Source organism: Idiotropiscis lumnitzeri, chromosome 3 (genome assembly GCF_059441095.1).
Source record: "Idiotropiscis lumnitzeri isolate Australia: NSW breed Sydney's pygmy pipehorse chromosome 3, RoL_Ilum_1.0, whole genome shotgun sequence".
Classification (NCBI taxonomy): Eukaryota; Metazoa; Chordata; class Actinopteri; order Syngnathiformes; family Syngnathidae; genus Idiotropiscis; species Idiotropiscis lumnitzeri.
The window spans coordinates 31073133-31100576 of NC_142393.1; the positions used below are offsets into that span (position 1 = coordinate 31073133).

The following is a 27444-nucleotide window of genomic DNA, read 5'->3' on the forward strand; positions in this document are numbered from 1 at the left end:
TTTTTAGAAATAAAATAGTAGTAATAATAATAAGTGCTTGCTTTGCAACTCCTTAACGGATTTGTTCTTTTCACTGTTTTCATCGATTAGTTACCAAACAAAATAATTGCAATGCTTGGTTAAGATGTTGGCAAAGTGTGCCATGAAATGATATAGGGACATTTGGGTATTTTAGCATCTATGAGCACCTGGGGAATTTTGGTGATTCCGTGTTTGCTGATGTGCTGTTAGCTGTGCACATAAGCCCTGCATGGTGCTTCCACTGGAAAGTCATACTTGCTCATATTGGGAGGGTAGTAGGTGGTAGTGAAAATGTTGCTGGAAGGAAAGTGGCGGCTGCTGTCATCATTTACGTGAAGATTGTTCTTGTGTCGCATCTGCAGGATTAGGTTAAACTTGAGTTACCAAAATATCAACGCACCAATAGAAGCTTTGAAAGATTTGACCACAACCCACCACAACCTCCATGGGAATGTACTTTTCATTCTTTGGCGTGGCGTTGTCATGCTTGTTGAAGGTGAGGTGGTTGTGCGTGCTGGGGTGGATGACCGCTGACTCAGCGGAGGGTCGGCTCAGATGGTGACAATAAGCGCCGACCAGCGCCGACAAGAGGGCAGCGGCAAAAAAACTGGCCATGCCCACAGCGACCAGCTGGAATAACGTGAAAGCTGCCAAAGACAAGACAGTCGATGAGCTAGTAAGATTTATAATCTGCACAAATTGAAAGACAATTCTTTCTTTTACTTACTTCCACAATTGTGGTCCTCCTGTTCAGGCAAAATGACTGAAATGGCACAAATGGGGTCAGATAAATTACAATTAATATCAGTAGGGATTAAACTTTTTTTTTTAAATATACTTCTATGGCTGATATATGCATTTTCTATAGTGTTTAGCTTGTCCTCATTCTGGTCATGAGCATGTTTGTCCATTTCCAATATGACAAAGGTCGCCAGCCAATTCTAGCAAATGTTAAAATGTTGTTTAGAAATTGCTTGTAAAAGACCTCATGATGGCCACAATTTGAACCTGGGGTGGATTATGTCAGTTGTCATTATTTGTTTAGGAGATTCTGTTCCCAAATTCTAACAAATCAATTGAATAGCAGAATGCAATGGATTAGGAGGGACCTTCTAGAAAAGAGAAAAAACAAGACAGCACAAGATTTAAAGTTCCTATCTGGATTTAAGGCATAACATATTTTGTACCATTGAAGGCTTCTACACACTATCTGACAGTCAAATCATTGTATGGTGTTTACCTGCCACCTCGTGTGTCTGGCATGGTCTGTTCTGGCTTATGTTACCCTGGCACATATGAGCTTCCTGGTTTTCGCCGCAGAAGCGAGAGCGATACTGCAGGCCTTCTTCATCGCAGTCCCCCCAGTCTGACCACACACCCCAACCTGATGACCAGTGAGGGAAAAAAAACAATTCCCAATCCATTTATTTTTACCATTTATTCTGAAAACCTGGACTACATGTGGGCTAAATTATTGCAGCATGTTGCAAATAAGAAATTCAAGCAAACCGCTGAAACTGCTTTTGACATGGAAGAGAATTCTGAGGTGTGTGGAATATAAAAACATCAGTCTGTCCATCCATTTGTTCACCGTTTACCCTGTTCGGGCTTAAGGGAGTTGAAGTCTATCACAGATGATTTCATACAATGGCTGGGGTACACCTCGGACTGGTTGTCAGTCAAAAATAAGTTGCATACTGTTAAAACAAATAGCATCTCAAACTCACTCTGTCCTGGCTCCGGCCTTAATGTGTGGCGTTTGCATGTTTTCTCCATGTGCCTGTGTGGATTTTCTCTGGGTAAGCTGGTTTTGTTAAACTTTCCCAAAAGATGCATGGTAGGTTGATTGAACACTCTAGATTGCCCCTTGGTGTGATTGTTTGTGTGAATGGTTGTTTGTCTGTGTGTGCGCCGCGATTGGCCGTCAACCAGTTGAAGGGGTACCACGACTACTGCCAGAAGACAGCTGGAATCGGCTCCAACATTCCCACAAGCCTTGTGATCGTAGGCGGCTCAGATAATGAATGGATAGACGATTAACCCTTAAAATCAAAAGAATGCTGCGATTGGCTGGCAACCAGTCCAGGGTATACCCCGCCTACTGCCTGATGACAGCTGCGATAGGGTCTCGTGAGGAGAAGCCGATTGGATAATGGATGGATGGAGCAAAAGAATAAATTAGACTTAATCTACTCACTTTGCATGGCATGATTTATCAGAATAAATGATCAACACAATCACACAGAATTGGCTTGATGTACCTTCACAAGTATGTGTGTTGCAAAGTGCCTCTTCAGTGTGTAGACCAATGCAGATCCCACCTCCATTGCCAGGAAGTGGATTGTCACATGACCTTGTCCGCAGAAAATGGCCACCCCCACAGCTCACAGTACATTGGGACCATGGAGACCAACATGACCAGGCTCCCCCCACTGGAACAAAAGCATAGTCATGGATGGAGTTTTTTTGTTTACTTTATCGAGAAGGCCCCCAATTTGCTATTGTGAACACTCAAAAATGTCTTTCTGAGTGGAGTTTACATTTTCTCCGAGTGCTTGTGGCTTTTCTGGAGATGTTCCATTCACACGCGCACATATGCATACACAGACATGCGCACACACGCATTATTCTTTTAAAGATATCTGGTCAAGACATTGCTTGACCGAAGTGCATTCACAAAATCTGGCAGAATATATAGTGTAACAAGAATTCTACCTGGGCATGGTTGCATGTTGCAATCTTGATAGTCCACCGGGGATCCTATACATGCACTTGGATTGGTCCTGCCCTCTACTGTTGAGCAACCACGTCTCCGGGTTCGAAAGCCTCTGGAACATTCCTGGGAACAGGTGGTCCATGTTTCCCAAGATTCCCAGTGTGTAGCTTTGGTCTCGGACAAAGTCCGGCTACCTGACTTGGCCAAGTCATAAACCAGAGCTGAAAGTAAGAAAGTAAGATACAGAAAACAAGTTCTAAAATCAGCCCAGTACCTCTCAAAGCACCTAATAAATGCCTTGTGGTCTCAAGTCCTCACAGTCAGTCTGGCAGGTTCCAGAACCATCATTCGGACAAAATCTGCTTTCTATTTTCTTCTTTCCCAATTGCAGTTGCTGGACATCCCTTAGCAATGCTCGGCATGTGTATCTGTATCTCTGCTCTTGGCGTGATCCATCTTGACTGACGTTGACTGGCATCCAGGGAGTCCACGGGGTGTTGCGGCGCACCTCAGGACAGGCCTCTAGGTTACAGGTTTTGTACTCCTAAACAGCCAAATCAGTAACATCAAGGTTACGGTCCATTTAAAGAGAGAATCAAGTGATTCAAAGCACAAGCTACATATTACCATGGCACATCCAGGACAGGTATTTCCACTCTCACAGGTTCTAGTCCTTGCATGTACTCCTCCACCACATTCAGCATTGCATTGAGCCCACGGCCCCCATGCTGTCCACAGCACTGCTAATGGGCAGGTTTTTTTCTCATCACACAACCTGAAAACACAGTCAGTAAATTCTTCCTAAGCAGTTCTGTTTAATGCTCATCATGTATAATGTGTGAATTATTGTTTTTTTTTTCTTCACTAAATATATTTTCCTGTAAATCCCTTTCTCTCGAATTCCTTCTCACCTCTCCTCTCGACCTTGGCCAACGCAGATTCGACCTCCGTGGCGAGGTGAGGGGTTGTTGCAGGACCGCTGCCTCACTTCAAAACCGACACCACAACTGCTGCTACAATGGCCCCATGAAGACCAGGGAGTCCAGCCACCATTCCTGAACAGGTGATGGTAAATCAACATACTTTATATGTGTCTTTGTGATCCCACAATATATTATTTAAATTTTATTCTGTTGGTGTTTGTGTGTTCAGTTTAATGATTCAGTTGCTGCATTCGGGTTTTCTGATTCATGGCCAGAGTATTTTAACATTTTGGTTCAATATTTGGATTTGAATGATGTTTTAAAACAGTCCTTACTTTCGATGTATTTAAATTCCTTAACTTAACTGAATGCAGCTGAACCTAATTAAAAGACTGAAAACACACATGACCTCCAGCTATACCAGCAAATGAAGTGATGCAGGCTGTCCACAACAGCCAATAGCGAGTACATCTCAAGTCTTAACATTGGAGTACAGAGTGGATTATGACAGAAAGTGAAACAAACTGTTCTGTTTGCTTATTTTTGCCATTTTACATTTGAAAATCCCATGGCATACCACCAAACAAGAATGTCACAAAATGCATTAATCCTAAAATAACGAGATTCTCTCATCAATTTCTTCTCACATTTCCTCACTCAGTGTAAAATCTGAGCCTTTTTTTCAACCCCGGTTGGATTAACCACATTAAAAAAAAAAGATAAGAATATTGGCTGTTTTTGCAAAACTCTTCAAACAAATAAGTAAATCTTTCACCAAAAGCAAATCGGTCTTACTTAATCTCGTCAAACCTACATAAAATTGGATTTTTGTATCAAACAATTAACAAGTGCCATTTCTGAAGCCAGATTCCGAATCCAGGGTATTTTTTTTTAATCTACCTTTACCAGCAGGGGCATATTGACACTTAAACATGAAACAGACACAACATAACAAATATAAAGTGCAGAAATTATAAGAGCAACACAAATAGTGGTGTATTTTGTAGATATAACAGTAATAAATGTGATGATAGACTAAGTCACTGAGCTGCATACAATATTCCATCCATCTATTTTCCAAGGGTGCTGGAGCCTGTCCCAGCTGACTTCGAGTATTAGTGGGGTTCACCCTGAACTGCTTGCCAGCCAATCGCAGGGGCATGTACTATTACTTGACTTATTGTATTTTATATTGTAATAATTTTATCAATCAACTTTTGAAACATGTTTTATATGTTTAGAACTACAGTCAGCGGGGAGTGGCTGGTCATCGGGGCCGGGAGGCGGCGCAGGCGACGCAGAGAGAGGAAGCAGAAGCGAGGCTGCAGGTCCGGTGTCTTGCAACGGCTGCGACGGCAGCCCCATAGGCAGCCACTACCGAGTCTGCACCTCACCAACGCCAGATCCGTGGTCCACAAAATCGACGACCTGGGATTACAAATCCTGGGAAACCGCTATGTGCGCGATAGCAGTGTGATCGTCGTCACGGAAACCTGGCTGCACGCAGACGTCCCCGACGCTAGCATCCAGCTGGCCGGGCGCTCGCTACATCGCGCGGATCGGACGAGGGACACCGGTAAGAGGAGGGGCGGGGGGCTCTGTGTTTACGTGCATGAGAACTGGTGCGGCGATAGCAGGATCGTCGAGAAGCACTCTTCCCCCGACATCGAGTTCATGTCCGTTAAATGCCGGCCTTATTTTCTCCCGAGGGAGCTAACGGTAGTGATTGTCACAGCTGTTTACATCCCTCCCGACGCTAGCACTAGCACGGCGCTCTCGCTACTCGCGTGCGTCATCAATAAACATCAGCGGGCCCACCCTGATGGCGTTCACGTAGTAGCGGGAGACTTTAATAAGGCCAATTTAAAGACTGTACTCCCAGAGTTTCACCAGCATGTCAAGTGCCCAACGAGGGGAGACAACACTCTCGACCATGTGTACTCGAACATCAAGCACGCATACAGAGCCCTCCCACTCGCCCCTCTCGGCCAGTCAGACCACCTGTCCTTGCAGCTCGCACCTGTGTACACCCCTCTCAGGCGCAGATTCAGGCCTACCACAAAGACTGTGAAAACCTGGCGTGACGACGCCATGAGTGAATTACAGGACTGCTTTCATGACACAAACTGGGACCTCTTTGATCATCAGGACCTTGATGTCTACACGCATTGTGTACTGGACTACATCAAGTTCTGCATGGAAACTGTGTCCCAACATAAGACTATACGGACCTTCCCAAATGCGAAGCCCTGGATGTCCAGCAGGGTTCGCTCTCTCCTCAAGGCCCGTGACGCTGCCTTCAGGTCAGGCGACAAAGCCCAGTACAGGGTGGCTCGTGCTGACCTGAGCAAAGGCATCAAGCTAGCCAAGGCAACCTACAAGGGGAGGCTGGAGGCCCACCTTGCCAGTAACAGGCCACGGGAGGTGTGGCAGGGTCTACGGAGCATCACCAACTTCCGTGGCAGCAGCACGACCTCTGTAGACCCGAGTGCATCGCTGGCAGAGGAGCTTAACTGCTTCTTCGCTCGCTTTGACTCGCCCCAACCGTCACACCCCCGCACTTCAAGCTCCAACTCCCCCCCACTCATCGTAGAGGAACACGATGTGAGGCGCGCGCTCCTGGCGGTCAACCCCAGGAAAGCTACTGGACCCGACGGAATACCAGGCAAGGTCCTCAGAGCATGTGCCCACCAACTGTCACATGTTTTCTGCAGGATCTTCAACCGCTCCCTGGCTCAGGCAGTCATCCCCTCCTGCTTGAAAACTTCCACCATTATTCCTGTCCCCAAAAAGTCACCAGCCGTCCACCTGAATGACTACCGTCCTGTTGCTCTCACACCAGTCATTATGAAGTGCTTCGAGAGGCTGGTTCTCCAGCACATCAGGGACTGCCTTCCTCCCACTCTGGACCCCTACCAGTTTGCATACCAGGCTAACAGATCCACTGAGGACGCCATCGACACTGCTCTGCATGTTGTGCTGGGCCACCTGGAACGACAGCAGAGCTATGCAAGGATGCTCTTTGTGGACTACAGCTCGGCATTCAACACGATCATCCCAGACATCCTCGTCGCCAAACTGGACACTCTCGGCCTCCCTGCCCTCACACGCATCTGGATTAAGGACTTTCTGACCAACAGACCCCAGACTGTGTTGCTCGGCCCCTACACGTCCTCCACCCTCATGCTGAGCACCGGTTCCCCCCAAGGATGCGTGCTGAGCCCTCTCCTGTACGCCCTCTACACCTACGACTGCAGCCCGGCCCACGGCAACAACACCATCGTCAAGTTTGCTGACGACACGACAGCGGTCGGTCTGATCTCGGAAGGTGACGAGACAGCCTACAGAGAGGAGGTAAAGAGACTGACAACTTGGTGCAAGGACAACAGACTGCACCTTAACTCTGCTAAAACAAAGGAGATTGTCGTCGACTTCAGGAGGAACAAGACGCTGCCGCCCCCCCTCTGCATCGAAGGCGTGTGTGTGGAGAGGGTCCACACGTTCAAGTTCCTGGGAGTACAGATCTCCGATGACCTTTCTTGGAGTCACAACACCACAGCAGTGGTAAAGAAGGTCCGCCAACGTCTGCACTTCCTGAGAGTCCTCAGGAAATTCAACCTGGACAGGAAGCTGCTGCTGGCCTTCTACCACTCGTCCATCGAGAGCCTGCTGACGTACTGTGTCTCCACCTGGTACAGCAGCTGCACTGAGGCGGACAGAGTGAGGCTCCAGAGGACAGTCAAAACAGCGCAAAGGATTATTGGCTGCCCTCTCCCCCCACTGTCGGACATCTACACCGCCCGGTGCCTCAGAAGGGCTCTCAACATCGTCAATGACAATACCCACCCAAACTCACACCTGTTCGACCTGTTGCCCTCTGGCAGGCGCTACAGATGCATCAAATCAAGGACCAATAGACTGAGAAACAGTTTCTTTCCGAGAGCCATCTCCATACTGAACTCTCACACACACACGAGACCACCCTAACCTCGCAAAACAGCATTGTGATGCGTTTCTATATGCCCTATTCAGTACTGAATTCCATTGCACTGTCTTCTTTATTTATCTAATTTATATATTTGTCTGTATTATTGTTGTATTGCACTGGAGAGGGGAGCCCTCTAATCTCGTTGCACACTTGAGTACAATGACAATAAAGGGATTTCTATTCTATTTCTATTCTAACAGCTGACCACTTGCACCAAATGCCGGCAATATTTATCAATGACAGCGTAATTATTACCTTTTTTTTTCTTTTTTGCGTTTTAAATGAGCAATTTCACATGAATGAGTTGTGTTGATGTATGTGATGGCAATACAGTAGCACTTGAACAATGCAAGAACGGTCTCTGCAAGTCTGCCGGGATTCCACCTGACAGTGCCGATATGCAGCTTGTCATTGCTGAATAATTGACTTACTCTTTGTAGATTTCTGTGTAAACCAGGCTACATGAGACAAAACTGGAGGCGAGACATCACATTCTCATGAATTCCCACTATCGCTAAAGTGAGAATCACAAAAGATGACGGCCTCTGTAAGTGGGTTGTTTTTTTTTTTTTCTATAATGAATCAGGGGTTTCAAACTCATATTTGTTGCAGGTCACATTGTAATTATGGTTTCCCAGGGCTATTATGAATGTGAACCTGTGTAAATGCAAGCAGGATTCTGGGATTTATTCTCTCCAAGGCTAAAGCGGTCCTCATTGGGGGACTGAGAAAACAATTTATAAATCAATTTTAGAATATCAATTCAAATGCTGGAGGGGCTTATATTATATATTATCACATATTCACAACAAATTGGACAACTAGTTTTTAAATCAGAAGCCAGAAATAGTTGTTTGTTCAACTATTTTTGAAATGTATTAATTAGGGATTGGGAATAAAATGCACATCTCAGTGTTGTTAAAAGGGAAGACAATTTGCAAGAACCAAAAGTCAACACACACAGACCAAATAAGAGGACATCACAGGTTGAACCTGGCCTTAAGTTTGACACATGTGCTCCAAATTTTCCTTAGGTGTGAATATGAGTGTGAATGGTTGTTTGTCTATTATGTGCCCTGTGATTTGCTGAACACCAGTTCATGGAGTACATCGCTTCATGCCCAAAATCAGTTGGAATATGCTCCAGCAACACTCGTGATCCAAGTGACGATAAGTGGTAGATAGATAGATTGATACTCCTCCTTACATAAGGAATGGACCATTATTGTTGTTGTTGCTGTCAACATTGGACTATTCCTGTTGTTGATACGGCAGTTGTTGTGCCCATTGTTCTTTCATTCCTCCACTGGGGCTTTCCTGTTTTCACTCCATATTGATCCTATGTCCCTCTAATGTGTCTCTATCTCAACTCTGCTGTCTGAGACATACAATCATCCCACAGAGCCTGGATTCCTAATGAGGTTTCTTCCTCAGACAGAGATTTTCCTTGCCTCATGTAATGTGCGGCGGTGCAAGCTGAGGAGGTATCAAGCCATTGACATGTGCTCTTAGAAAGGTAAAGGAGCAAAGACTTGCACATTTCTGCAGGTTCTTATTTAATTGGTAGCAAAAACCATACTATTCAACTATACCTCATGTGACTTAGGAGCGTAACGGTCTGAGTACATCCGACAGAGTCACAGAGTGTAGTGAAAAAGGTCAAGGAAGGAGAAGTAACTTATTGACATAAATTAAAGAGCTCCATGAATGATTGTTAGACTCTATTGCTAAGTGATGCCTTCTCATTTTGGCATTCTTTAACGTATGAGGAGTGTGGTTCTTGACCTTGTTCAATTTGTAAAGTGCTTTGAAATGGTGAAATTGATAATTGGCTTGACCTGACTTATTTACAGGATATGTTTACACACCCTCTCAGAATCCACCATCCCCTCAATCACTTGCAGGTGCCTACCAGAAAAAGGTGTGAGTGGATGCTGATGCATTAGGTACCTGGTGCACAACTCCCACTTCTACTGAAATGAAGGGAGTAGAGCAGTAAGAATCTTGTTCTTTGAGTTCTCGAGCACTTTCAACACCATAGAGCTCCTCCTACTGAGGAGTAAATTGTGGACTTGTACCTTATCACAGTCATTGCAGAATACCTCACATATAGGTGGGCCTGGTAGGAAACTGTCACTTGGTGCAGCTCAAACCACCTTGTGACATAAATGGTGTCAATGCTGTTGTGCAAGGATGCCACGCTATTTATGTAGTTGACACACCTTTCTGTGCAACACCATAATGTCCCAAACTGCAAACTGCCACCTGTTGGAAAGGTGGCTCCTAAATATTTGCTGTCCAATGCGGCAAAAACACTCGTAATAAAGAGCCATTTGTCCGATTGGCTAATGCTATCACTTGCAACAGTACTTTGAGCTTACCGAGAGCAGTTAGCCACCTGAATGTTCGGGCCTTTACAGTCGACCCCACCGCATCGGGCAACAGGTCCGTCACACAAGCGGGACCGGCAAATGCAACTGCTGATGGAACCCTCGCCGTCATTGTGGTTACAGGGTTGCCATGGCGCCCACGGGCCAAACCCGCCATCTTGCTTCAGATTCCTCACCTTGAGGAAGAACACGGGTGTGACAGATAGAAAGACAGAGAGCAAGTAGAGAATGTGACTTACTGGGCATTGGGTGATGTTCTGGGTCCACTGGTTCATGTCGGTGGTCTCTTCAATGGATGTACAACGTTCCTGTTTGTGATCCCAGCCACAATATGGGTCACGAGCTTCCAGGCAGTGTCTAATTAGAACAGGTGGTTGATCAGTGTTCAAAATTCTATTAACATGTGCAGTATTATAAAATAAACATTTCCGTACAGCTTAGTTGGATGGCTGGAGCATCGTTCTAATGGGATTTTCACCAGTCTGTCATCAAGTCCCACAAATAAAGATCTGTCACTGTGTAGGATCTGCAGGCTTTTGATTGACCCGATTTGCCCATCAGGAAGGATTTTGAGCTCCTCCAGATAACAGCCATGAAGAATTGTATTTGTTGTGGCCAGAGTCTTCAAGATGGTGCCATATTCTGATTGGCCAAGAAGAAACAGTAGAGGCTTTTTTATGAATTCTAATTTAAGTGAGTGTCGTGCCTCATTTACCGGTCCCGATGTACATGACGTGGTAAAGGGTATCGCGGCTCTGCACAATGTCCACTACTAGCTTAGAGAAGCGTACGTTGTCCTGGGTGAGCAGAGGGTTGACCGTCACCGGCTGCACCACATCATGCATCAGAAAGAGCCGCTGAGCATCCTGGAGGTTGCGTTCAGTGAGGTTCCCACCAGTGCCACCTTCATCAAGTGTGCCACACTGACAATACAGGGGAAAAAAACAACAACAACAAAATGATACTGCCCATTTGAAAAGCCTCTCTGCTTGAATACTCATCCACATGAGGTTACCTGAAAATTGGAAATGGGATTTGGAGCAGAGAGCCAGGCAGTGCGGGGGTTCTCCTGATAGCGGAAAGGGCCATTGAAAGCTTGTGTGACGGCAGTCAGGTTGAAGGCACAAACAGCAGTTGCGGACATGCTGTTTCTGTGAGTGGGTAATCACAGTTATAGATGTCGTCAGAAAAATATTTTACAGGTAAAGACTGAAAGCTAGAGACTTTTCATGTCAGCATCACTCCCCGTCAGTTAGGAAAAGTGGAGTCGAATTCATTTGAAACAGTACTGTGCTTTTCTATGTTGTAACACACTGGTGTCAAACTCCAGTCCTGGAGGGTCGCTTTCCTGCATGTATTCCATCTCTCCCGGCTGCAACCTACATGATTCAAAACATGTAGGAACGCGGCCCTCCAGGACCGGAAGCACCTTTTTATCTCTCCTTGACCTGTCATCCAACAAAGGTGAAGGAAAGGTGACATAAAGGTTAAAAGATTTGACTTTCCGAAGAGAACTCGTCTCTGTCTGGCAATATTTTCGAAACAGTGTGCTGTTTGTGTCAATAATAAATGCGCCTGTCTTCTGATCCACAAAAGCACATTCAACAATTCTCAAGCAGAACTGAATATTTAAAAAATCGAAGTCATAGTTGATATGATCAAGATAGCATACATTGTGCCAGTCTGCTTGGCGACCCTTTTGATATTTGGAATTTCTTTTTCTGATTTTGGTTTAGTGCTTTGTTTGTGGACTCCCTGCTGTTGGACTTTCGGTTGCGGTACGCCGTTGGAGGTTCGGATGCGTTTAAATGCGGTTGGGAGAGGACATTGCCTGCTGACATCCCGCCGGACGTTTTCCGCGTCTTTTGCGCTCCCGCCTTGGAGGAAGCGGCGCTGCGGCAAACGTGGTGGCCACCTGATGAAGCTAAAGAATGAGCTAAAACACACTTCATCCCCTATTCGCTCCAAAACACACAGATGTACTTTGCAGTGGTACGTTCGAGACCCTCTAGACTCCTGCTTGCCACAGGCTGTTGGGAGCTTTGGCCATGATGCCGTCCGCATGTCCTCCGACGCGGGACCGGCTCTCGTTTCGAATGCCACATATGACCCCTCTGTCCATGTTCCTTGTTCCGCAGTGTTGGATTCCTTTGAGGTGGTTTCTTTGTCATTTTTGGAGGATGTGGTTTGCAGTATTAAGTCATCCAACTCCCCCATATTTAAGGCAGTTCTGCTGAGTATGGCAGTATTGGTGAATCGATTTTGGCCTTTATCAACAGGCAGTCTTTCTTCTGGTGTAGTCCCCCAACATTTTAAACATGCTGTAGTACAAACCCTGCTTAAAAGAACTGGCTTTGATCAAGGTGTGCTGTCAAATTTTCGACCCATTCTCAGGCTGCCTTTTATTTCTAAAATTCTGGAAAAAGTGCACACACAGTTAAAATCTTTCTTGGGTGTACATAATCATGGAGTTTTTCATGTCAGGTTTCAAGACGATGCATATCGCAGAATTAGCCCTGCTATAAGTTTTGAATGATATCCTCCTGGCAAATGAAGCTTGAGACTATGTGTGTCTTGTTTTGTTAGATCTGAACTGCAGTGTTCAATACCGTGGACCACCGTATACTTCTGGCTCGTTTACAGCACCAGCTGGGCATTAGTGGTAGTTCCTTAGAGTGGTTCGGATCCTATTTGGCTGGCAGGACTTTTTTCTCTGCCCATCTGTCATATGGTGTGCCACATGGTTTTATTTTGGGGTCCTTGCTGTTTTCACTGTATTCGCTGCCTAGGTTCTATCCTCACCCCAGCCTACTTCTCTGAGCTCCTCCACCCATAAGCTCCTGCCCACTGCCTCATATCTGCATACCAGATGTGACTGTGTCGAGAACGAAGCAGAGCCTCAGAGGGGATCAAGCATTTTCTGTTGCCGGTCCTTCCCTCTGGAATAACCTTCCATTAAATGTTAGGCAAGCCCCCTCTCTGCCCATTTTTTAAAAAAGCATTTGAAGATTTGAAGACATTTTTATTATTTTGCTTTCGATGCAACCTGCGACTGTTCACTGTTTTCATGTTTTCTGGTGTCTGCTGTGTTAGTATCATTAATTCACATTTCAACTTACTGCTTTCACCATCTTTGTTATTGAATGACTGCTATTTTTTCTGTGGAAAGTGCTTTGTTACAGCTTATATATATATGTATATATATATATGTATATATATATATGTATATATATATATATATATATATGTATATATATATATATATGCGCACACAATATTAAAAATTATGTGAAAATTGTGAATATATTTATGGATCAGAAAAACATGTGAAAATCACTGTATTTTTGAGAATAATGTTTTAGATAAATCTCTCCCCATACTGTTAAGGATCACTCACACATTTGTTGTGAAAATGCCATAGATTAAGTCCTGCTCCGGTAAGTAGAAGGTGCTCTGTAGTTCGTTGTAATGAAAGGGGATTTCTCCTGAGCGTGAGCAGTTCAGCCGAGCCTTCATAAAGGTAGTCCAGGTGTCCTCCAAAAGGAAACGACCCCCCATGTCATTTTTACACACTCGGGCCACACGAGAGAACACCATCTTTCCGCAGTCGTTTTCAACAGCAGTTTCCCTCAGGAAGAAGTAGGCGAATCGGCCAATGTCATAAGCGGACACAAATTGAGGCTCTAAAGGGGTCAAAGTGACAAAACAGAAAGAAAGAATGAGACAAAGAGAAGGCTGATAGACTATGAGAGACTTTGTTTACCATTGAGCCATTTCGAGTTGTACTGAGCCGTGCGCAGGGGGTGCATGTTGCCCAGGCTCCTGTAGATGACAGGGTCGCGCCCAGAGAAGTCAATCACCGTGGCAGCGTACAGCTCGCCCATCTCTGAAATCATGGCGGTGGAGTTGTGCCGGGGATCATAGGGACATCGCGCAACACCATTTACTGTATCCAACACCTGACTGATGTTATCAACCTGACAGCAAATAGCAAAGCATAACACACTGTGTATAAAAGTTGCTTTTGAAGTCTGGAGGATGATGACTTGCATTAGCTTGTGAAACATCAAGCTGGCACTAGCACCAACCTGCCTGGTTGTACACACAGGAGTGAAAGCATTGGTCCCACACGTGACAAGCGTTCTCCCGCTGAGCAATAAAACCCGTATGTAGTTTTGACACTCCTCCTGCATAGAAGCATGACATGAGCCAGTGTCATCGACTACCTTTTAAAGGGATGCTTCAAAATCTACCTCTGACTTCCCCTTGCTTTTGCAAGCGCGCATTGTGTCTTCATCGGGTATCCATTCCGTTGCCTGAGGCAAAAAAACCCAAAAACAAACAAACACTTGTTTGGGAACAATACTGCAGCACTAGGAAAGTAAAAACAGTGAGTGTTACCTGCATGAGGGAAGCGTTGTTCAAACTAAGGCTGAAGAGAAAGTTTCTGTAAAAGACATAAAGAAGGTCATTATTTTCCAGTAGTTTGTTTTCTGCTTGGCGTGTAATTACTAGCACCTTGCTCCCACAATAAGCTGCTTTCTGCTCCGGTCCACGATCAACTGAGAGAAGTCGTTTACTCCTGGGTGTGTGAACTCCGACACCCATTTCTTCAGGCCTATGATAATATGGGCAAGTCATACGGTTAAAAGTAGCACGGCGCTTGACGATGTATGTTGTCTGGTTCTGTTTAAGCAAGCTTTGTCATGATACAAAGCTTTTGAAAATGGGACAAAGATTGAGAAAATGATCAAACGTCTGTCGCAACTGTCAATTGTATGGTTTTTTTTGTGTGTTTTTTTTTAACCTTTACACATTGGCTGAGAGCCGTCAAATGGATGTTCATTTTGCGGGGTAAATGGGTGTGGGTTATGCAAATCTGGGCGCAGTCGGCATGCGCTGTTATTTACGATGAATTCTGATTCAAAACGGCCATGCATCCGACAATGATTTTGTGTATATGCTAAACTTAATTGTTCAAAGGCCAAATGTCTCTGGGTGCAAAATATGAAGGAATTGGAATTTCCATCAACTACAGTCCAATATTTTCAAAAGATTCGGAGAATCTAGAGAAATCTATGTATGCAAGTGGCCGAAAACAACCACTGGAAGACAATGACCTTTGATCCTTGAGGTGGCATTGCATTAAAAATCGAAAACCTGTTAACACAGTTTGTGGCTAAAGCTACAAATGCAAGTTAAAACTTGACCATGAAACGAGGATGCCATACATTAACAACACCAGCAAACGCGGCTAACTTCTCTGGCCTGAGGTCTTCTGAGATGGACAGACGCGAATTGGAAAAGTGTGCTATGGTCTGATGAGTCCACATTTCAAATTGTTTTGGGAAATCATGGACCATTCTGATTGTTATTGGTGCAAAGTACAAAATCCATTATTTTTTATGTCGCTGTTGAGCAACTGAAGTTGAACATCAAACAAGAGCGAGAAAGAATTATGCCTACAAAGCTTAAACAATGTAGTCAATTGCCAAATGTTTTAGTGTTGTTAAAGGGAAATGAGATAGCTATTTTTATTGTGTTGCAGATATCAAATTCAAAATGAGGCAATATTAACAAAAAAATAATCAGTTAATCAGTGTGAACATTAAATATCTTTGTAGTGTGTTTAGTTGAATATAGATTGTAAAAGATTTGCAAGTCATCGAATTTTTTTTTTATTTATGTGTTGCACAATATCTCAACTGGGGGGCACGGTGGTCAACTGGTTAGCAAGATGGCCACACAGTGAGAGGCAGCATCGGGCGTGGGTTCGATCCCGGCTCCGGCCATCCTGTGTGGAGTTTGCATGTTCTCCCCGTGCTTGCGTGGGTTTCCTCCGGGTACTCCGGTTTCCTCCCACGTTCCAAAAACATGCATGGCAGGTTGATTGGACACTCTAAATTGCCCCTAGGTATGAGTGTGAGCGCGGATGGTTGTTCGTCTCTGTGTGCCCTGCAATTGGCTGGCAACCAGTTGAGGGTGTCCCCCGCCGACTGCCCGAAGATAGCTGGGATAGGCTCCAGCACCCCCGCGACCCTAGTGAGGAGAAGCGGTACAGAAGATGGATGGACAATATCTCAACTTCATGTTTGTGGTTCATCCTGAACGTTTGATGGTGCAAAATTCAGGGTTCTCAAATTCTGTAGTTCTCTAATCCAGTGATTCTCAACTGGTGAGTTGGGCCCCAAAAATGGGCACAGTGTTCATTATGGGTGAGTCACGGACCAGTAGCAAAAAAAGACAGGTTAGTTTGTGTCGGTGCTGTGGTCTGACTTACTGCACTAAAGCTCTGACTTGACAAATTAGTATTTGTTAGGGTTGTTTAGTGATAGACTATAACATGTTCCAACTTAGATAAGGAATTCTTGGCGTGGCACGATATCTTTAGCTGAAAATATGTAAAAATGTTACCTGCTTTTATTAGGAAAATAAGCAGGCATGCGCCAGAAAGGGGATGGTGCATCTATTTGTACATGAAACTTATTATAGATAAGAGACCCCCCCCCCCCCAAAAAAAAAGAGATTCCTTGAATTGATTTATTTATGTCATGACCCATGTCGGTCAGGTCAGTGTTTTGTTATTGTTTTCGTCACCTTCCTGCCATGTGCTCTTTGTTTATGTTTGTCAGCTGAGGAGGGGGTTTCCCCTCAGCACTCATTCCCCACCAGCCACGCACCTGTTCCCCGTTTACCATCACACACCTGATTCCCATCTGCTCCCCCAAATTACCGGACTACTTAACCACCCCTTGCCGACAGCTCTGCGTCGGAACATTGCTCCCGCTACGCCCGCGATACGCGATTGCCCCTCTCACGGACATTACCACCCTCGCCTTGTCTACGCCCTGTATGGACAGAAGGGGAGAAAGGATCAACCCGGAGGGGTGCCCATAAATCATCATCAGAGGGAGAGTCATTCGCGAATTCCGACTCAGAGTCGTCGTCGAAATCAGAGTCGAGTTGCACGGGAGGAGGCATGACGGAGGGGTACTCATTAACGTGATCGTGAAACAAAAAGGGTGAAACCGACGTGGAACGAAAAATGGAACCTACATGGAGGACACGGGGTTGGTCGGCAGGCGGAGGGGGGTAGTCCGAGCGGCGACGACGGCGACGCCGCCGAGAGTTTCCCGCTGGGTCCGGATGTGGTCGGAACATTCTGTCGCGCTCGCCGGTGGAGGAGGTGGACCCAAAATGCAAGGAAGCCGGGAAAAGGGTAACTTAAAGGGAATTTATTAATTCAAACAATGAACTAGGGGAACAAACGTAACTAAGGGCCAAAACAATGAGGATGAACAAAACAAGACTAACAGAACTAAACTTGACGGGGAAACAGGAACAGTGACAAATTACTATGAACGTGAACAAGAGCAAGAACGAGAGCGAGGGCGAGGGCGAAACGAGAGCGAGAAGGAGGGTGGTCGTGACAGTACATACAGGGCGTAGACAAGGCGAGGGTGGTAATGTCCGTGAGAGGGGCAATCGCGTATCGCGGGCGTAGCGGGAGCAATGTTCCGACGCCGAGCTGTCGGCAAGGGGTGGTTAAGTAGTCCGGTAATTTGGGGGAGCAGATGGGAATCAGGTGTGTGATGGTAAACGGGGAACAGGTGCGTGGCTGGTGGGGAATGAGTGGTGAGGGGAAACGCCCTACTCAGCTGACAAACATAAACAAAGAGCACATGGCAGGAAGGTGACGAAAACAATAACAAAACACTGACCTGACCGACACGGGTCATGACAATTTATCCAAGTTCGGCCACTGAGAACAGATTCTCATTTGCAATACGTACTCACCTGGTGCAGACAGATCAGAGCCAACAAGATACAAGTCAGATTTGGTCTAATTAATTGTTCTCTATTTGTATGTGCAAAAGCAATTGCCATCCTAATCTTGCTTTTCTTAAGAGTGCTCTGAAAGTCACTTTGAACATGTAAGCATAGTGCGGTTGTGTTTAATAAGAGGTTATCCATGTTTTCAAAGATGTTTCTTTATTTTTCGTAGCTTAAAAATATGGGTATGCATGGAGCGACAACAGAAAAATGTCGTGACAACAAATGAAACTATCGAATACCTAGTAAGTCCTTTTACTTTTTTTTTTTCATGATGTCCTCACCTTGGTTGGACACAACGGGATGCTCCTTTCGATCGCAGTCTTCACGTTTGATAGGAGGTGGCTGGGACAGACACACAAGTACACACATGACCAGCACCACACTGCTGGAAGGAAGGGCCCATGCCCCCCACCTTAATGTCACCATGGCTATAACATCCAATCCTCTATGGGCTTCTGTGGAAACACCTGCAGAAGCCAAAGAGATGCTTGTCAATCTTTACAACAGCGTGCCATCAGTCATATTGAATGCCCATTACTATTAAACTGGAGTTTTGACCACCTTCCACTACATCAGACTAAATTAGTTTCCTTGTGGACTGTCTGCTTGGTGTCCAACCCTTCTTTCATTGTCAGCAGGAATTGGGCATGCCTATTTCATCTCAAAAGCCCAACCCAATGATTTATAGCTCTGGCTAAAAAACATAGGCTGCCAGCGACAGCGCACTTTGAGACTTAACGGGACCATTCAAAGACCAGCCTGGGCTCAGTGCCAGAAGGGAAGGAGGGGTAAAGTGTGTGTTCTTGTGGCGTGTGTGTGTGAGTGCGTGTGTGTGTGTGCGTGCGGGTGTGTGTATTGTTGGGGGAGTTCAACTTTGAACCATACACAACATGAAGGCTCTTTGGTCAGAATTGCTTGCATGTTGCATATTCTCATGCAAGGAATATGATGATGAAAATTAAGATAATGAGGAAAGAAAAATATGAGCCCACAGGATTCTTCAGTTTGCCTGCTAGTATTCTGAATCTGAATCACATGAAAGGGTCTGGTACAGCCACAGTCATGTAAGACCTGTTTCGGGACAAATCCACTGGCAAAGCCCTCTTAATTCGTGGTGAGAAGCAAAATATTTCTGTGATGCCGAACAAAAGGAGTCATAGGAAGTGTATCACCGAACACTTTTCTGAACATAATTCTTTAAACTACATGAGGCTCAGTGGATAAACAAGAAAGTAACCTGGAAGTCCAGTATGCCAGAACATGTGGACAAGGGTTGGCCATTATGGACGCAATTTCATATCTCGAAATTCATGCCAGATATCACCATAACGATATCACTATGGCTTCATTGAAAATCATTTTCTTTTGAAATAAAAACAAAAAATATAAATCAAAAAGTATGTGGAAAGAATTTGGTTTTTAATTTAAACTTACAGACAGTCATCAACATTAACAAAGTCAGTAAGAAATAAAAAAAGTGCAAATAATGAAACGACCCAAGGAGAAGAAATTAGAAAAAAGAAATATAATTGACACAAAGCATGCATTTTAAATGCTATTTACATCCAGAGCGCATCAACCTCCCATACCATAGGAGCTACATTTGTGTTGTGAAATACTAATGCTGAGTTGCTTATTAATAAGGCATTAAAAATATAAAGAAAAAAATGATGTTTTGTTTGATGGATGACCACTCTTATCTGCAACAGTCAATCATGACTTCACTGAAAATAAAATTGGTTCGCGGGTTTTTAACCAGTTAAAGCAGGGAACTTTTTAATTGACGGGCCACAATGGGTTCTAAAAATTGACAGAGGGGCCAGACCAGCAGCAGATGAATGGAGTGTTTTGGTAACCACACCTCATCAGAGAAAAAAAATACATTTAATTTTAAATGAAAGTAAACAAAAGCATTACAACAATATATATGTCTTTGAAAAACCACAGTATTTTGAAAATAAAACATTAACAACGTTTATTCAATTAATTCTTTTCAAATTCGGCGGGCTGGATTAAAACGTTTAACGGGCCACATGTGGCCCGCGGGCTGTAGTTTGCCCACACCTGAGTTAAAGAGATTCTGGTTTTCCCTACAGGGCTTGGGTGGCTCCCTCTCTCCCTTCCTGTTCACGCCGCAGCAGCTTCAAGCTTCTGCTTCTACGTACCTGCAGCTGCTCAGCCTCATTATCACCTTGATAAAAGCTCAGTGCAGCCCCGAGTCAGGCGCGAGATTATTCCCGCTTATGTTGAGGTACTATGGCCCATATCTGTGATCATAGTGATTACCCTGCTGTGTGGTTTGGCTAGTTTACACTTACCTGTTTTGATCCTGTGGAAAACACCAAAGCCTGCAGTCAACAGCAGCCATGAGCGCAGATGGGGGAAAAAAAAAAGTTGATGTTTGTCAGGGATACTCTCTCCGGCCTCAAGTTTTCAAGTTCCTCCTTGACACCGGTGCCACGAGGAGTGCTCTGCTGGCCACAACAAGCGACACTAGCGCTGGGACACATGCCCCACCCTTGTCATCTGCAAACGACACCTCTATCCGCTCTTACGGAACAACGACTGTGGTCTTGTGTTTCGGTGGCCGATGTTACACGCGGGACTTTGTTGAGCATCACATATCACCAAAGGACCCTCGTGCCACGCTAGGGATCTTTCAAACCTCGACACATTGTTAGTCGCTAAGTCTGAGTTCGCAATCTTGGAAAGCCTGGGAATTGTCAGCCTGTGGGCATCCCCTCTCCACATCATGCCTAAGCCAGCCGTGTGCTTACTACCATCTCCTTAATGACGCCACCACGCCAAACCGCTACCCACTTCCACACATCCAGCATTCATCTGTGCGGATGGTGTGCAAACAGGTGTTCTCTAAGGTGCACTTTGAATACCACAAGGTGTACTTCCGATACGCCCAAAATGGCTGTGGGCTAGTTCAGTCTTTGAGAATGCTTTACGGACTGAAAAACGTGGCCCAGACTTCTCAGAGGTTGATGGACACGGCATGTCCTTTGTTTTCATTTATTTGGATGACATCCTCGTTGCCAGTTCTCAGTGGACGGCACCACATCTTAGGGACCTTTTTAACATGCACCACCAGCCTTGCACCGGTATGAAATGAAGGCAACTTCTCTCCGCCGCAACGACCTGTCTATGAAAATAGAGACCTGTGTCTATGCTGACCTGGAAAGGCCTCATGAACCCCGGGAGAGTCGGGGAAAGGGAAGACTGGGTATCTCTACTTAAAATATTCCCGTGAACCAAACCCAGATAAGCCGAACAAAATGGATGGATGGATGCGTCAGAATGAAAAAAAGGTTGATTGGACACTCTAAATTGCCCCTTGGTATGGGTGTGAGCAAGGATGGTTGTTCGTCTATGTGTGCCCTGCGATTGGCTGGCAACCAGTTCAGGTTGTACCCCGCCTACTGCCCAAAGATAGCTGGGATAGACTGGAGAGGAGAAGCGGTACAGATAAATGGATGGATGGCTGGATGGATGAAACACACATGTAAGCATAAAAGCTTATTGCAGTTTGTTGCTTGCAGCCCGGGGATAACTCAAATATCCTTTAGTGAGTACCGAATTTGTAGGGTGTCCCAAAATATTTGACGTCATTTGAAATATGAATAGCTGAGTATCTATATGCCATAGGCCAGTGCTAAGGTCATTTCACACTACACTGAGCTGCCATGGCATAATGGTGCAGCAATGTATAACTTGATCTGGCTGTTCACGAGTTGGGTACTAGCCGTGAAAACTAAGTGTAGTGCGTAGTCACCTTTATTCCTTCACTGTTTTTTTTTTTTTTTTTTGGTGGATCAGCGCGCGTGTATCACGATGTCTCTGTCTCCATACCAACAATACACAGCCTGTCATGCTGTCATTCACACTTCACTGATGAATTGTGCAAAAACTTCCACTTTTATTTTTGGAGCTATTAGTATATTGTTAACATTTTGCAGCTGTTGGAGCCTAGATTGCATAAAAATGGTGTTTCTCAAGTTAAGTTCACTGCAGAAAGAAAAGTGGAGAGTGAAAACTGTCAATTCTAAGAAGAATGGACTGGAAAAATGCATTCATTGTCCCTCCAACCAAAACAAGCTAGAAGACTATAGTTGTGATGCCGATTTCTATTTTCAAATGGTATTAAGAGTCAAAGGCAAGGTATTTTGAAGAGACGTCTCAAAATTCAGAGGCTGAACAACAAAAATGAACTAAAATTGTCATATCTAGCAAGCAGGACTATTGTCATATCTATGACAAAAAAAAATTCACATGTGGATTTTGGGTTTGACGTATAAACAAAATGCATGACTGAAGTGATGGACAATGTTTGAAGGCAAACAAAAGAGGAAATGACAGCAAAACAAACCCGCTTCTTCATTTTATTAGTAAAGATTTCGTGTGATTTATTTCAAAATGAAAATGTCATTTTATTTTTGTCATTTTGAATTAAAAGGACATTTTGTTGGAATATTTCAGTATGGACATCAATAAATGGACCTGTGACTCATAGGAAAATTTCTTTGCACCTTCTTAAGATTTATATGTGAATACCTCTGTAATAGCAAACAAGAGAGAGCAGGCTTTATATTTTTTTTTGCTGATGCTTTACTGGATTTTCAGTTTTGTTGAATGTCAGTGATTTTTCCAATTGCCATTGAAGGTAACACTGATTTCCGTTTTTAGGGTCCGGACTTTGAACGTCTATCGAGCCAACGCGAGCCGTTGAGACTCTGAGTGTTAGAGAGACGGTGATGGAGGATAAAAAGATTCGTAAAAAGACAACACTGCAGCTCTTTGTGTCTCGGAGTTGCAACAATAGAGAATGTAGAATGGTATAGTAGCATTTGGTATAGCCACTTGGGGCCAAATATAATTACATGGCGGGCCAAATTTGACAACTATGACTAAGAGGAAAATAATTTTGAAAACCAGAACAAAACAGAAATCGACAATCAACATCTCAGAATATATTTTGTACGCCATTAGTCTCCACAGTATCAAACATTTCGGACTGGTCTAAATGGAAAAAAATGAGTCCATCGATTACTTATTTGCTGCCGTGTGTGGTGGCCTGTGTTGAAAAAACAATTTAAAACTTAACAACCAATGACGAGATTAGCCGCACATTGTGTCCAATTCATGTGACTTGTAGGTTAGGACAGGGGGAAATGGCCATAAGACTGAGTGAACATGTGACTACCAAGCAAACAGACAGAAAAAGAGGCCAAAAGGATTGACAGAGATTTTAGCCCAGGAGCTCACTGCTACAGATTAACTAACTTCTCAAGTCTTGCAGCTTTATTTTTCCCTTTTCCTCTCTGGGTGGGCTCATACGTTGTCACTGTGTGCTACGGAGTAATAATCACTTAGATGCCTTCACCTTGCCTGGAGTGAACACAGAGGGCTGCTGATGGGGTGAAACACAGGACCACGCACTTCCAGATGACAGAAATAACATTTCAAATATGACCAAAATATGTGCAAAATTTCATCAACAAAGGGTTTTAAGCAAACAAGAAATTAACCAGATACAGTGATTTATTTTAATTTACCTGTGCACAGGGGTCTCTTGCATAAAAATGACTTTTCAAGCATCGCACAAAACTGATGAACGCCAAACCAATATTAAGTGAAAGAACTAATTTTGTTTTTTTGTTTTTTCAGAAAACTCAATTCACCCAAAATATATATTATTGATGTACTATGTTTGAAGATAATTATTAGACCTACTCATGTTGTAGTTAGTATTGGGCAGTCTGAGACCAAGTGAACACACTACTAAGCCATGACTTCCAGCTAGGGGTGACTAGTGATATTACAACTTAAAATTATGTAGAGAAACCCCGCTATTCGCCGGGGATAGGCATGTGAATAATGAAAATTCAAGTGTAATTGATGTCATTGAAATGTAATATACACTTCTTACAAAAAATGGTGTTTTGCTCATACCCTCTAAAAACAGAGAGAAAAAAACCCAAGTTAAAAAAAACATTTTAAAAAATTTGGAAATGACAATCTGAAAATGCTGATGAGTGTTTGGGGGTCCACTGTAGTGGAGGAAACATGTTTACAATTTCCCTCCACTAAAAGGTTTTTTTTTTTCATTAAAGGTTACTCACCCAGAATCTCGCTCCACCCCTCACTACTATTTGAAAACGGCTCAAAGGGAGCGTTGCCTGGATCACCGTTGGGCTTGTAAGGGGATGAGAGGGTTTTACATGGGCCGACTAAAAATACTACCTCAGGCTAAACTACGACCTAAATCGATTCCATATTACGACAAGCTATGCAATGGTTTTACAGTTTATTGGCAAAGAGACGTTGATTTGGGGGTGAATACCCTTTTAATCAGTGGGCCACTCTTAGTGTGTCAATTCCTGTTCCATGAAAACCTTTTTCAGCCGAAATAATACTACATCCATCCATTATCTGTACCAGTTCTCCTCACTCGGGTCGTGGGGGGTGCTGGAGCCTATCCCAGCTGTCTTCGGGACGTAAGCAGGGGACACTCACACTCATACTTAGGGGCAATTTAGAGTGTTCAATCGACCTGCCATGCATGTTTTTGGAATGTGGGAGGAAACCGGAGTACCCGCAGACAACCCACACAGGCACGCGGAGAACATGCAAACTCCGCACAGGAAGGCCGGAGTCGTAATCGAACCCATGACCTCTGCACTGTGAGGCCATCGTGGTAACCAGTCGCCCACCATACCGCCACAACAGTACATGAGTTTTGATATTGCAGTGCTGCTCAGAATTTGTCTCCAGACTTAACTGAGAGTGGAGTCTTGAAGTTTCAAAGTGTGACCATTACATTTGAATGGATTGATTTGATAAAAGAACGATATGGAAGAATGCTTGCTGATCACCCAACTTAAATAATTCGACAAGGCCCCCATCTTCATGCTGTGACGTGTCTATTTTTTTTTCTCCCATGTGTGTAGAAGCTCACAAAAACGGCAAGAATTATTTGCTACTTGCACCAGGCTCCAAGCAAATGGACATGCTGAGACACTGAATGCACTCACAAAAGAGAGCTTCATTAAAATCCAGTCAAGGCCTCTTCACTGGCATTATTTATAACCGGGATATTGATCACAAGTCGCAATGTCCTCATTCAAAAAGGGTTTAATTTGTTCCGCATGGCATCCCAAATAAAAGAGGTGCCTTGGGTCTGACTTTGTATATATGAGCCTTGTCTCAACCAGAGTACTTGGACTCCCTCCAAACATAATCAAGAGGCACAGCGAATCCCTCTCTGCAGTCACGCACCTGCCTCCTGGGATCCCAAAATATGTGCTCTTTCTTTAGATCAAAACAAGACAAAAATCCTAATTGCAATATTGTCAACCTCCACATGATGAAGACACAAGTCTCCTCTACATGACATAGTTGGAGAGCAGTGGAGTCAGATCATGCAGACAGGAGCATGTAAGGACCTCAGAAGGCTTCCAAAGTCTCCCCATTAAAATATTCAAGCGGGGGTTGAGCATTTCCGAAGCGGTTCTCAGCTCCTTCCTACGGAGGTGAATGGCCTCTCTGTGCAACCTGCCAACTAACTGCCAATGGGCGCACTCTTTTACAAGTGAATGGACTTAGTTTCGCTATACTTAAAAGGAAACACTAACGGACCATGGCCACACCACAATGGGCGTTCGGTAAATTGCCAAACCTAATGATAGTGCTTTGGCAATGGCGAGAGGAGGTAGGGAGCAGGAATCCTAAAAAGGCGCAGCTGCACTGGACGCCACTTTGCCCATCTTCACATCTCTCACTCACCACACCAACCCCACCTCTCGGCACAGATGTTGGCTCAATGGTCATTTCATCAAGTCATTCAATGGCAATATCAACTCGAAAACATGCCTGTGTGTCATCTACAAGTTCTCATTGGTAGCAAGAGACCTCGTAAAGGATAATGCAAAAGGACACATAACATTAGGACATTAACAAATACCTCATTGACATAGTCATTCAAGTCAAATATGCACAAAGGTAGGTGCAAAATGAGGCCGCACAGAGTAGAAAGACAAAGTGGCACAAACAGCAAACGCCACGCTCTGATTGGCCCATGGGATACATTCTCCGAGGAACACATGCTATTTACAAATATGCAAAGAATATACTTATAAACCTACTTGTTCACCATCACCAAAGTAACGCTGCAGGCCACCAGCTAGCACGGATCCTGCTTCACATGTTGAGGAAAGAGATGCAAAACAAGAAAGAGCCAAGTTATGCTCTGGCACGCTGACCGGCCTGAGGGAGGAGTAAAGTGGAGTGTGATAGGGGGGCTGCGGGTGGTGAAGCAATCCTATTTATGCAAACTAGACTGTTACTGCAGGGGGTGGAGTGCTGAGGTTATTTTTCGAGTCTACATGTGGGTTTTCAGACGACTTATGGCGTTACGGGTTCATACTTTTTATACTAATTCCGTTTTGAGACAGCTTATTCAAACTCCAACTAAACATTATTTAAAGGAATGGGCATTGTCTTCAACCAGACGTAAACTGTGCTTGAAAAGCGATGTTCATGCAAACGTATAGGGATCAGAGGAACCAAATAAGGAAACAGCTCTGCTGCAAAATCCAGTGCAAGTTCTTGGAACTTGTAAATAAACATACCCACAATTTAGCAAAATTGGGGTAAAAATGCGGCCTTTGCTGCAGTCAAATGGTTACGTTTTTTTTTTTCTTCTTCCCAAGTTAACAAACAGACACAGATGAGCAAATCGTTCATATACAAAATGAGCAATGGCTTAGATCAGACAACATCTGTCAACAAATGAGTCTGAGGACTGGGCCCATCGCAAAGATAAACATTAGCTCAGATAAACGAAGAGATCCAATCTGGCTTAAAGGAAGAAACTCATAAATGTCTGATTTACGTTAAAAGACTATTAGAGTTTTCTTTCTGTTGATATTTTGCTAGACTTTGTGCAGGTAGAATTGGGTAGAATGCAGCGATTTTGTGCCTTTGTGCGCCGTGATGGAATGGAAATAAGTCTTTTCCCGGCCAATCCTCGTTTGCATCAAATTCAGAAATAGGTTTGCTGGGTTATTTGCATGACATTGGAAAATCTCCCCGTACAGATAACGAACTCGGCCAAGCATGTAAAATGGACAACTGGACGTCTTGCACCCCCAATTGTGCATCTGTGTGTACCCCCCCCGCAATCCCCACTCCCACGGCATAGGTGCTATTAAAATATTTTTAAGATGATAATGATTAGAATTCATTCAATGATTCAGCATGATTGTCCCTCGCTTGTGTCATATTTACGAATGAAATACCATGACGTCCACCATATATAGCCGTTGAATGCCGATTTTATCTGCCTGTGCCAAACACACCAAAATCCCGTTCAACCACCTGTTAGACCTGGTACTTGCGAGTCTAAAATCTAGTCTACTTTTTGTACCCAAATTGGGAGATGTACGGGGACGATAGCCTGTCTACCAAATTCATAAACATGATGAACTACACTGTGTTCCAAATTATTATGCAAAGTACATGTTACTCAAATTTTCATGAATATTTGATGCAAATGTTAGTCAC

The 27444-nt window shown here is 44.2% G+C and overlaps 1 protein-coding gene across 2 annotated transcripts; it reads right to left on the reverse strand.

Moving 5' to 3' along the window:
* On the reverse strand, positions 1-26161 carry LOC148340895 (semaphorin-5B-like). 2 transcript variants are annotated; one of them, XM_088291806.1, is made up of 23 exons: positions 26025-26161; positions 20193-20222; positions 18156-18341; positions 14557-14656; positions 14440-14485; positions 14292-14354; positions 14127-14225; positions 13802-14015; positions 13436-13721; positions 11054-11189; positions 10754-10961; positions 10473-10680; positions 10278-10395; positions 10030-10214; positions 3649-3792; positions 3365-3512; positions 3056-3281; positions 2737-2958; positions 2283-2453; positions 1262-1405; positions 749-784; positions 457-668; positions 1-377 (listed from the first exon to the last, which is right to left on the reverse strand). In XM_088291806.1, exons 3-23 carry the CDS (start codon positions 18298-18300, stop codon positions 228-230), a joined length of 3261 nt encoding a protein of 1086 aa, XP_088147932.1. In that variant the 5' UTR covers positions 18301-18341; positions 20193-20222; positions 26025-26161; the 3' UTR covers positions 1-227. The 2 variants fall into 2 exon arrangements, with proteins under 2 accessions (XP_088147932.1, XP_088147933.1); XM_088291807.1 differs by lacking the exon at positions 1262-1405.
* Between the last annotated feature and the right edge of the window lie 1283 nt (positions 26162-27444).